The 12861-nt window shown below is 45.2% G+C and overlaps 1 protein-coding gene across 1 annotated transcript in view; it reads left to right on the top strand.

Moving 5' to 3' along the window:
• LOC311134471 (lysosomal-trafficking regulator-like) overlaps positions 1–12861 on the top strand; it is a gene marked incomplete at both ends in the record, with an annotated part of 162828 nt that overhangs the window by 40369 nt on the left and 109598 nt on the right. Inside the window, 2 exon segments of the mRNA XM_084168154.1 lie at positions 4721–5267; positions 10112–10337. Of these exon segments, the coding sequence (XP_084024280.1) occupies positions 4721–5267; positions 10112–10337 (773 nt within the window).

The raw sequence follows: 12861 nt of genomic DNA, 5'->3' as shown, positions 1-12861 counted from the left end.
CCTCCTTCTCCTCCCTGTCTTCTGCCTCCTTCTCCTCCCTGTCTTCTGACCCCTTCTCCTCCCTGTCTTCTGACCCCTTCTCCTCCCTGTCTTCTGCCTCCTTCTCCTCCCTGTCTTCTGCCTCCTTCTTCTCCCTGTCTTCTGCCTCCTTCTCCTCCCTGTCTTCTGCCTCCTTCTCCTCCCTGTCTTCTGACCCCTTCTCCTCCCTGTCTTCTGACCCCTTCTCCTCCCTGTCTTCTGCCTCCTTCTCCTCCCTGTCTTCTGCCTCCTTCTCCTCCCTGTCTTCTGCCTCCTTCTCCTCCCTGTCTTCTGCCTCCTTCTCCTCCCTGTCTTCTGCCTCCTTCTCCTCCCTGTCTTCTGACCCCTTCTCCTCTTCTGACCCCTTCTCCTCTTCTGCCTCCTTCTCCTCCCTGTCTTCTGCCTCCTTCTCCTCCCTGTCTTCTGACACCTTCTCCTCCCTGTCTTCTGCCTCCTTCTCTTCCCTGTCTTCTGCCCCCTTCTCCTCTTCTGCCTCCTTCTCCTCCCTGTCTTCTGCCTCCTTCTCCTCCCTGTCTTCTGACCCCTTCTCCTCTTCTGCCTCCTTCTCCTCCCTGTCTTCTGCCCCCTTCTCCTCCCTGTCTTCTGACCCCTTCTCCTCCCTGTCTTCTGCCTCCTTCTCCTCCCTGTCTTCTGCCCCCTTCTCCTCCCTGTCTTCTGCCCCCTTCTCCTCCCTGTCTTCTGCCTCCTTCTCCTCCCTGTCTTCTGCCTCCTTCTCCTCCCTGTCTTCTGCCTCCTTCTCCTCCCTGTCTTCTGCCTCCTTCTCCTCTTCTGACCCCTTCTCCTCTTCTGCCTCCTTCTCCTCCCTGTCTTCTGCCTCCTTCTCCTCCCTGTCTTCTGCCTCCTTCTCCTCCCTGTCTTCTGACCCCTTCTCCTCTTCTGACCCCTTCTCCTCTTCTGCCTCCTTCTCCTCCCTGTCTTCTGCCTCCTTCTCCTCCCTGTCTTCTGACACCTTCTCCTCCCTGTCTTCTGCCTCCTTCTCTTCCCTGTCTTCTGCCCCCTTCTCCTCTTCTGCCTCCTTCTCCTCCCTGTCTTCTGCCTCCTTCTCCTCCCTGTCTTCTGACCCCTTCTCCTCTTCTGCCTCCTTCTCCTCCCTGTCTTCTGCCCCCTTCTCCTCCCTGTCTTCTGACCCCTTCTCCTCCCTGTCTTCTGCCTCCTTCTCCTCCCTGTCTTCTGCCCCCTTCTCCTCCCTGTCTTCTGCCCCCTTCTCCTCCCTGTCTTCTGCCTCCTTCTCCTCCCTGTCTTCTGCCTCCTTCTCCTCCCTGTCTTCTGCCTCCTTCTCCTCCCTGTCTTCTGCCCCCTTCTCCTCCCTGTCTTCTGCCTCCTTCTCCTCCCTGTCTTCTGCCCCCTTCTCCTCCCTGTCTTCTGCCCCCTTCTCCTCCCTGTCTTCTGCCTCCTTCTCCTCCCTGTCTTCTGCCTCCTTCTCCTCCCTGTCTTCTGCCTCCTTCTCCTCCCTGTCTTCTGCCTCCTTCTCCTCCCTTACGTCTGGAAATGTTACTAGCCGTCAAATCCTTCCTTCCTTTGTCGTTGGAGTTTTGTATGGGGGACAATGAAAGAGTGTGGAATTCGGTCAGTATTTAAGTGAGTCATAATGCTTAGGTTGTTATGAGTGCATTGGTAGTTTTTCTACAAAAGATCATTGGCTAGAATGTTCCCACCTGATCTCGTCTCCTCCCGTTTGCCTTTGCGGACATGTATTTTCATTGTTAGAGTGGTCAGTTGACCATCTCAGTGCCATCTCAGTGCCATCTCAGTGCCATCTCAGTGCCATCTCAGTGCCATCTCAGTGCCATCTCAGTGCCATATCAGTGCCATCTCAGTGCCATCTCAGTGCCATCTCAGTACCAGCCCAATAATCCACTCTGACAGTGTTTGTCAGCAGATCTATTTCTCTGTGTGTCATTGCTAATTGAGAGTTTGTGGTAAAGGATAGTATAGTACATTGAGGGGAAAAAAGTATTTGATCCCCTGCTGATTTTGTACGTTTGCCCACTGACAAAGACATGATCAGTCTATAATTTTAATTGTAGGTTTATTTGAACAGTGAGAGACAGAATAACAACAACAACAAATCCAGACAAACACATGTCAAAAATGTTATAAATTGATTTGCATTTTAATGAGGGAAATAAGTATTTGACCCCTCTGCAAAACATGACTTAGTACTTGGTGGCAAAACCCTTGTTGGCAATCACAGAGGTCAGACGTTTCTTGTAGTTGGCCACCAGGTTTGCACACATCTCAGGAGGGATTTTGTTCCACTCCTCTTTGCAGATCTTCTCCAAGTCATTAAGGTTTCAAGGCTGACGTTTGGCAACTCGAACCTTCAGCTCCCTCCACAGATTTTCTATGGGATTAAGGTCTGGAGACTGGCTAGGCCACTCCAGGACCTTAATGTGCTTCTTCTTGAGCCACTCCTTTGTTGCCTTGGCCGTGTGTTTTGGGTCATTGTCATGCTGGAATACCCATCCACGACCCATTTTCAATGCCCTGGCTGAGGGAAGGAGGTTCTCACCCAAGATTTGACGGTACATGGCCCCGTCCATCGTCCCTTTGATGCGGTGAAGTTGTCCTGTCCCCTTAGCAGAAAAACACCCCCAAAGCATAATGTTTCCACCTCCATGTTTGACGGTGGGGATGGTGTTCTTGGGGTCATAGGCAGCATTCTTCCTCCTCCAAACACGGCGAGTTGAGTTGATGTCAAAGAGCTCGATTTTGGTCTCATCTGACCACAACACTTTCACCCAGTTCTCCTCTGAATCATTCAGATGTTCATTGGCAAACTTCAGACGGGCATGTATATGTGCTTTCTTGAGCAGGGGGACCTTGCGGGCGCTACAGGATTTCAGTCCTTCACGGCGTAGTGTGTTATCAATTGTTTTCTTGGTGACTATGGTCCCAGCTGCCTTGAGATCATTGACAAGATCCTCCTGTGTAGTTCTGGGCGGATTCCTCACCGTTCTCATGATCATTGCAACTCCACGAGGTGAGATCTTGCATGGAGCCCCAGGCCGAGGGAGATTGATAGTTATTTTGTGTTTCTTCCATTTGCGAATAATCGCACCAACTATTGTCACCTTCTCACCAAGCTGCTTGGCGATGGTCTTGTAGCCCATTCCAGCCTTGTGTAGGTCTACAATCTTGTCCCTGACATACTTGGAGAGCTCTTTGGTCTTGGCCATGGTGGAGAGTTTGGAATCTGATTGATTGCTTCTGTGGACAGGTGTCTTTTATACAGGTAACAAACTGAGATTAGGAGCACTCCCTTTAAGAGTGTGCTCCTAATCTCAGCTCGTTACCTGTATAAAAGACACCTGGGAGCCAGAAATCTTTCTGATTGAGAGGGGGTCAAATACTTATTTCCCACATTAAAATGCAAATCAATTTATAACATTTTTGACATGCATTTTTCTGGATTTTTTTGTTGTTATTCTGTCTCTCACTGTTCAAATAAACCTACCATGAAAATTATAGACTGACCATTTCTTTGTCAGTGGGCAAACGTACAAAATCAGCAGGGGATCAAATACTTTTTCCCTCACTGTAGATCAGGGTTCTTCAATTCCGGTCCTGGAGGGCCGAAATACTTCTGTTTTTTATTTCTACCTGATAGTTAATTGCACTCACCTGGTGTCCCAGGTCTGAATTAGCCCCTGATTAGAAGGAGAGGATGAAAAACAGAGGTGTTTCGGCCCTCCAGGACTGGAATTGAAGAACCCTGCTGTAGATATTCCATTAAAAATCTGCCGTTTCCAGCTACAATAGCTATTTACAACATTAACAATGTCTACACTGTATTTTTGATCAATTTGATGTTATTTTAATGGACAAAAAAAATTGCTTTTCTTTCGAAAACAAGGACATTTCTAAGTGACCCCAAACTTTTGAACGGTAGTGTATATTCTGAATACCGAGTGTAGAAGGCTGCTCCGGTTTGCAGCCAGACTTTAAATACAGAGTGATTGTAGAAGGCTGCTCCGGTTTGCAGCCAGACTTTAAATACAGAGTGATTGTAGAAGGCTGCTCCGGTTTCAGACTTTAAATACAGAGTGATTGTAGAAGGCTGCTCCGGTTTGCAGCCAGACTTTAAATACAGAGTGATTGTAGAAGGCTGCTCCGGTTTCAGACTTTAAATACAGAGTGATTGTAGAAGGCTGCTCCGGTTTGCAGCCAGACTTTAAATACAGAGTGATTGTAGAAGGCTGCTCCGGTTTGCGGCCAGACTTTAAATACAGAGTGATTGTAGAAGGCTGCTCCGGTTTGCCGCCAGACTTTAAATACAGAGTGATTGTAGAAGGCTGCTCCGGTTTGCGGCCAGACTTTAAATACAGAGTGATTGTAGAAGGCTGCTCCGGTTTCAGACTTTAAATACAGAGTGATTGTAGAAGGCTGCTCCGGTTTGCAGCCAGACTTTAAATACAGAGTGATTGTAGAAGGCTGCTCCGCTTTGCGGCCAGACTTTAAATACAGAGTGATTGTAGAAGGCTGTTCCGGTTTGCGGCCAGACTTTAAATACAGAGTGATTGTAGAAGGCTGCTCCGGTTTCAGACTTTAAATACAGAGTGATTGTAGAAGGCTGCTCGGGTTTCAGACTTTTTTAAAGGGACCTTTTTTCGTATTCCTTCTCTTCAATTGAAAGATGAAAGCGTTAAATGAAAGTGTTCCTCCTCCTCCTCCATGTCAGGGTGATCAGGGACCTGTTCCTGTCCTGTAACGGTCTGAACCAGGTGACGGAGCTCATCTACCTGGACCAGACTCGGGCCTGGGCCCTCAAGGTGTTTGAGACGTTAATACTTGGAGTTGGAGTGGAGCACCAGGACCAGGTCCCAGATCAGGAGCACGCCGAGGCCCAGGAGAGAGGGACCATGCTGGGCCTGGCTGAGGAGCTGGGATCCCGTGCGGCTGGAAGTACCGGAGGTCCCATAGGAGAAGGGGGCCCACAGAGCCTTTCCAAGTTCTACGAGTGTCTAAAAGAGGCATGCCCAAGGAGGCGGACACAGAGTGGTCCAGAGGCTGTAAGTGGGAGGGGCCAGGGAGAGACCCATCTGAACACCATCAACCTCTTCCTGTGTGTGGCGTTCCTCTGCGTCAGCAAGGAGGCCGACTCGGACCGTGACTCGGTAAACGACTCCGAGGATACGTCTGGGTACGACAGTACAGCTTCAGAGCCTCTGGGAGGGAGACTCCCCTGCCTGTCACCTGACAGCGTGGCCCTGCCCTCCAAGGAACAGGTGTTGTATTTTGAACTCAGCATTCTTTTTATTGATCGCACAATGTCTAGTTTAGTGTGTTAATGTTAGGGCTGTCAAACAATTCAAATATTGAATCACGTTATTGGCATTAGTTAATCACAATTAATCAGGATTCATTTAAATTTTTGAATTTGCTCAAAGTTGTCCATAAAGAAAGATTTTTCCATTTTAAAAGCATTGCATTGAGTTACAGGCATACTGTGATGGTAAGAGACGGAAACACAAAATGATCTACGTCAGAATGTTTTAATAGCATTTTCACTATAACACAAAATTCACTAACGTAGCTACAGCTATTAATGCTTCCAATGTTTCAGTAGGCCTACTCCCTCTGATCAATGTTTCAGTAGACCTACTCCCTCTGATCAATGTTTCAGTAGACCTACTCCCTCTGATCAATGTTTCAGTAGACCTACTCCCTCTGATCAATGTTTCAGTAGACCTACTCCCTCTGATCAATGTTTCAGTAGACCTACTCCCTCTGATCAATCAATCAATCAATCAATTTTATTTTATATAGCCCTTCTTACATCAGCTAATATCTCGAAGTGCTGTACAGAAACCCAGCCTAAAACCCCAAACAGCTAGTAATGCAGGTGTAGAAGCACGGTGGCTAGGAAAAACTCCCTAGAAAGGCAAAACCTAGGAAGAAACCTAGAGAGGAACCAGGCTATGAGGGGTGGCCAGTCCTCTTCTGGCTGTGCCGGGTGGAGATTATAACAGAACCATGCCAAGATGTTCAAAAATGTTCATAAGTGACAAGCATGGTCAAATAATAATCAGGAATAAATCTCAGTTGGCTTTTCATAGCCGATCATTAAGAGTTTAAAACAGCAGGTCTGGGACAGGTAGGGGTTCCATAACCGCAGGCAGAACAGTTTAAACTGGAATAGCAGCAAGGCCAGGCGGACTGGGGACAGCAAGGAGTCACCACGGCCGGTAGTCCCGACGTATGGTCCTAGGGCTCAGGTCTCTCAGTTGGCTTTTCATAGCCGATCATTAAGAGTTGAAAACAGCAGGTCTGGGACAGGTAGGGGTTTCGTAGCCGCAGGCAGAACAGTTGAAACTGGAATAGCAGCAAGGCCAGGCGGACTGGGGACAGCAAGGAGTCACCACGGCCGGTAGTCCTGACGTATGGTCCTAGGGCTCAGGTTCTCAGAGAGAAAGAGAGAACGAGAGAATTAGAGAGAGCATACTTAAATTCACACAGGACACTGGATAAGACAGGAGAAGTACTCCAGGTATAACCAACTAACCCCAGCCCCCCGACACATAAACTACTGCAGCATAAATACTGGAGGCTGAGACAGGAGCGGTCCGGAGACACTGTGGCCCCATCCGAAGAAACCCCCGGACAGGGCCAAACAGGAAGGATATAACCCCACCCACTCCGCCAAAGCACAGCCCCCGCACCACTAGAGGGATATCCCCAACCACCAACTTACAATCCTGAGACAAGGCCGAGTATAGCCCACAGAGGTCTCCACCACAGCACAAACCAAGGGGGGGGGCGCCAACCCAGACAGGAAGATCACGTCAGTAACTCAACCCACTCAAGTGACGCACCCCTCCCAGGGACGGCATGAAAGAGCACCAGCAAGCCAGTGACTCAGCCCCTGCAACAGGGTTAGAGGCAGAGAACCCCAGTGGAGAGGGGAACCGGCCCGGCAGAGACAGCAAGGGCTGTTCGTTGCTCCAGCCTTTCCGCTCTGATCAATGTTTCAGTAGACTTACTCCCTCTTAACAATGTCCTTGAAGTTTAACACTTGCATACAGCACACACACATTCTCTCTTTCTCTCACATGCGCACTCACGCACGCACGCACACACACACACACACACACACACACACACACACACACACACACACACACACACACACACACACACACACACACACACACACACACACACACAGCTTTAAGTACTGTTAAAGCTTCAGTCATTCTAAATGAGTGTGACTATAGGAAAAAAGAACTGTCTCTATGGATACAAAGAGCTTTTAAACTTGACTAAAATTGTTCTGAAAACACTGGAACCATCTGTACTGTTCAGATAACTTTACACACACAGTCCCTCCCTCCCACACCCTCGCTCCCACTTCCTCTCACACTATCGATATTGATGACTGCGTTGTTGGGAAAGAGCAAGGAAGAAAGTCATTTCACTGTATTAGTGCACGTGACTATAAAACTTAAAACACACCCCAGTCTTTCACACCCCACTCTTTCACACCCCAGTCTACCTTTGAAGCATCTCTTTGAGGAGCCTATTCCTGTTCAGGTCTACCTGTGCCATCTAGATGTGTGCATAGCCTAGTTAGTTCAAGGAATCAGCTTGCTTGCTTGCTAGGTAACATGACTAGCTAGCTACACAATGTTGTTTGTTATCAAAACAAAACAATTGGGGTTTAAAGCGGCCCGCCGATCTGCGGCAGAATGAAGGAACACACAGTGCCTTCAGACAGTATTCACACCCCTTGACTTTTTCCACATTTTGTTGTGTTACGGCCTAAAATTGATTAAATTGAGGTTTTTGGTCTCTGGCTTCACTCAATACCCCATAATGTCAAAGTGGAATTATGTTTTTCAATTTTATTTACAAATTAATTACAAATGAAAAACTGAAATGACTTGAGTCAATAAGTATTCAACCCCTTTGAAATGGCAAGCCTAAATAAGTTCAGGAGTAAAAAAAAAAAAGCTTAACAAGTCACATAATAAGTTGCATGGACTCACTCTGAGGGGTACCTATGGGTAGATTAAAGAAAAAGCAGACATTGAATATCCCTTTGAGCATGGTGAAGTTATTAATTACACTTTGGAATGTGTATCAATACACCCAGTCACTACAAAGCTACAGGTGTCCTTCCTAACTCAGTTGCCGGAGAAGAAAGAAACCTCTCAGGGATTTCAACATGAGGCCCAAGGTGACTTTTAAACAGTTAGTTTATTGGCTGTGATAAGAGAAAACTGAGGATGGATCAACAACATTGTAGTTACTCCACAATACTAACCCTGATGACAGAGTGAAAAGGAGGAAGCCTGTACAGAATACAAATATTCCAAAACATTTATCCTGTTTGCAACAAGGCACTAAACTAATACTGCAAAGAAAATAGCTAAGCAATTAACTTTTTTTCCTCATTACAAAATTGTATGTTTGGGGCAAATCCAATACAACACATTACTGAGTACCACTCTCCATATTTTCAAGCATAGTGGTGGCTGCATCATGTTATGGGTATTGCTTGTCATCGGCAAGGACTGGGGAGTCTTTCAGAATAAAAAAGAAACGGAATGGAGCTAAGCACAGGCAAAATCCTTGAGGCAAACCTGGTTCAGTCTGCTTTCCACCAGACACTGGGAGATTAACTACCTTTCAGAAGGACAATAACCTAAAACACAGCGCCAAATCTACACTGGAGTTGCTTACGAAGAAGACAGTGAATGAGTGGGCGAGTTACAGTTTTGACTTAAATCTGCTTGAGAATTTATGGCAAGACCTGAAAATGGTTGTCTAGCAATGATCAACAACCAATTTGACAGAGCTTGAAGAATTTTGAAAAGAATAATGGGCAAATGTTGCACAATCCAGGTGTGGAAATCTCTTAGAGACTGACCCAGAAAGACTGACAGCTGTAATCGCTGCTAAAGGTGATTCTAACATGTATTGACTCAGGGGGTTGAATACTTATGTAATCAAGATACACCGAGTGTACAAAACATTAGGAACACCTTCCTAATATTGAGTTGCACCCGATTGAAGTGGATTCAATAAGTTACATTGACCAGGTGAAAGCTATGATCCTTATTAGTCTATTCCATGGAAAGACCTCCTGTTCCTTAATGTTTTGTCTACTGTATATTAGTGTTTAATTTTTTTAATAAATTCAGACATTTGGAAGACATTTTTCTTCCACTTCGACACTTGAGTATTTTGTGTAGATCGTTGGCAGAAAATGACAATTAAATCAATTTTAATCCCACTTTGTAACACAACAAAATGTGGAAAAAGTCAAGGGGTGTGAATCCTTCCTGAAGGCACTGTAGCTCCGGTAATATTGGGCATAACGTCGACATGATTTTGGCTAAACGGTCTTCAGATATGTAAAGGCCCAAGCAAAGAATGCAGCTGTGTTCCGTGTTGTGTTCTGCGCTTAAAAGGTTCCCTGCTGAACATGTGCTCTTAAAAGGTTCCGTGCTGAACATGTGCTCTTAAAAGGTTCCGTGTTGTGTTCTGCTCTTAAAAGGTTCCCTGCTGAACATGTGCTCTTAAAAGGTTCCGTGCTGAACATGTGCTCTTAAAAGGTTCCGTGTTGTGTTCTGCTCTTAAAAGGTTCCCTGCTGAACATGTGCTCTTAAAAGGTTCCGTGCTGAACATGTGCTCTTAAAAGGTTCCGTGCTGAACATGTGCTCTTAAAAGGTTCCGTGCTGAACATGTGCTCTTAAAAGGTTCCGTGCTGAACATGTGCTCTTAAAAGGTTCCGTGCTGAACATGTGCTCTTAAAAGGTTCCGTGCTGAACATGTGCTCTTAAAAGGTTCCGTGCTGAACATGTGCTCTTAAAAGGTTCCGTGCAGTGAAGAAATGGAGATGCGATTTAACAGAGTCAAAACATTTTACGCTGATAAACATGCCACGCATTCACATTATTAACGCGATAACTTTGACAGCCCTAATTAATATCAAGGATTTCAGAGTGTATACTATACATATAATATTTACATTTTTGTCATTTACCAAAGCGATTATTTATATATATAATAAATATATTACCTAATAATATATTAAATAATACATCTAATCTTTGAACTTTAACAGGTGCGGCGTGCCGCGGACGTGTGGTCGGTGTGTCGCTGGATCTACCTGGCGAGTCCCGTGTTCCAGAGACAGTTCTACCGGCTCGGGGGACTAGACGTCTGTTCCCGCCTCATGACCATGGTCATCCAAAATCTCACCTCTAAGACCAAGGATGGCAAGAAGAAGAGAGATGGGAAGGCTAGCCCTGACTCCCCTGCCCCATCACCAACCACTATGCCAACCCCAGGTTTGATCGATTGATTGATTTTATTTGACAGTTACAAAAAATACAAATACACAATACATGCATTTTAAAACTGGACAGGGATGACACAAGGACTTATGTCCATTGAGGTCCCTTAAAGTGCATCAGCCTTTCTTAAAGTATGGGTTGCAACCCAAAGTGGGTCGTGACGTGTTAAAGGTGGGTCGTGACGTGTTAAAGGTGGGTCGTGACGTGTTAAAGGTGGGTCGTGACGTGTTAAAGGTGGGTCGCGATGTCAGGGTAAAAAAAATAAACATACAGTACCTGTCAAAAGTTTGGACACACCTACTCCTTCAAGGGTTTCTCTTAATTTTTTTTACTATTTTTTACATTGTAGAATAATAGTGAAGACATCAAAACTATGAAATAACACATATGGAATCATGTAGTAACCAAAAAAGTGTTAAACAAATCAAAATATATTTTATATTTGAGATTCTACAAAGTAGCCACCCTTTGCCTTGATAACAGCTTTGCACACTCTTGGCATTCTCTCAACCAGCTTCACCTGGAATGCTTTTCCAACAGTCTTGAAGGAGTTCCCACATATGCTGAGCACTTGTTGGCTGCTTTTCCTTCACTCTGCGGTCTGACTCATCCCAAACCATCTCAATTGGATTGAGGTCGGGGGATTGTGGAGGCCAGGTCATCTGATGCAGCACTCCATTACCCTCCTTCTTGGTAAAATAGCCCTTACACAGCCTGGAGGTGTGTTGGGTCATTGTCCTGTTGAAAAACAAATGATAGTCCCACTAAGCCCAAACCAGATGGGATGGCGTATCGCTGCAGAATGCCGTGGTAGCCATGCTGGTTAAGTGTTCCTTGAATTCTAAAAGAATCACAGACAGTGTCACCAGCAAAGCACTCCCACACCATCACACCTCCTCCTCCATGCTTCACGGTGGGAACCACACATGCGGAGATCATTCGTTCACCTACTCTGCGTCTCACAAAGACACGGCGGTTGGAACCAATAATCTCAAATTTTGACTCATCAGACAAAAAGGACAGATTTCCACCAGTCTAATGTCCATTGCTCATTTTTCTTGACTCAAGCAAGTCTCTTCTTCTTATTGGTGTCCTTTAGTAGTGGTTTCTTTGCAGTAATTCGACCATGAAGGCCTGATTCACGCAGTCTCCTCTGAACAGTTGATGTTGAGATGTGTCTTTGACTCGAACTCTGTGAAGCATTTATTTGGACTGCAATTTCTGAGGCTGGTAACTCTAATGAACTTATCCTCTGCAGCAGAGGTAACTCTGGGTCTTCCATTCCTGTGGCGGTCCTCATGAGAGCCAGTTTCATCATAGCGCTTGATGGTTTTTGCGACTGCACTTGAAGAAACTTTCAAAGTTCTTGAAATCTTCCGAATTGACTGACGTTCGTGTCTTAAAGTAATGATGGACTGTCGTTTCTCTTCGCTTATTTGAGCTGTTCTTGCCATAATATGGACTTGGTCTTTTACCAAATAGGGCTATCTTCTGTATACCACCCCTACCTTGTCACAACACAACTGATTGGCTCAAACGCATTAAGAAGGAAAGAAATTCCTCAAATTATCTTTTAAGAAGGCACACCTGTTAATTGAAATGCATTCCAGGTGACTACCTCATGAAGCTGGTTGAGAGAATGCCAAGAGTGTGCAAAGCTGTCATCAAGGCAAAGGGTGGCTACTTCGAAGAATCTCAAATATAAAATATATTTTGATTTGTTTAACACGTTTTTGGTTACTACAGGATTCCATATGTGTTATTTAATAGTTTTGATGTCTTCACTATTATTCTACAATGTAGAAAATAGTCAAAATTTGGAAAAAACCCTGGAATGAGTAGATGTGTGCAAACTTTTTACTGGTACTGTACATATGAATATATAATATTTTTGGGGAACTCAGTCAGGGTCTCAACTTACTGTTGAGAGTTAGAATAGTAGAATGCACAAGATGCAATTTAAAAATAAAAGCAGTTTTTCTCTTGTTATTTCAGTCGCTGACAGTCACTCAATTAGCCATGTCAGCTAACAATTTTTAGATTGGTAAAAACACTTGTGGTAACTCTGACCTCCAGGTGCCCCCCATTTGATGTTGTTAGTCACTCTCACTCAGAGATCATGTTAACATGGCATAAGTCATGGCAATATGTGTAGAATTTCAGGAAATTAGCTTTAAAACTGCAAAGGTTTCTCTCCACCCCATGGCAAAATGGGTAGAATTGCATGACATTTTTTTATAAAATTGCAACATTTTCTCTCTGCCGCATGGCTAAATGTGTTTCAGGAAATGAACTTGAAAACTTCAGTTTTTTCCTCTTTGCCGTCAAGAGGCAAAGAGAAATATGAATCCAACCAAATCTCGCTTAGGACCCCAAAAGGAAGCATGGTTTCATGAGCTAGCGTCCCAGGAAATCACTGAATTTCTAATTTGGGTCCCAGGTTGAAAAAGTTGAAGAACCCCTGCATTACGTAGATACAGACATGAAAACGGTTCTATGGCTCAGTCATCAGCCAGCT

Source organism: Coregonus lavaretus, assembly GCF_964263955.1.
Source record: "Coregonus lavaretus genome assembly, chromosome: 1".
In the NCBI taxonomy this organism is placed as follows: Eukaryota; Metazoa; Chordata; class Actinopteri; order Salmoniformes; family Salmonidae; genus Coregonus; species Coregonus lavaretus.
Note: the sequence above shows the minus strand (reverse complement) of the source record. Positions and strands in the feature narration are given on the sequence as shown.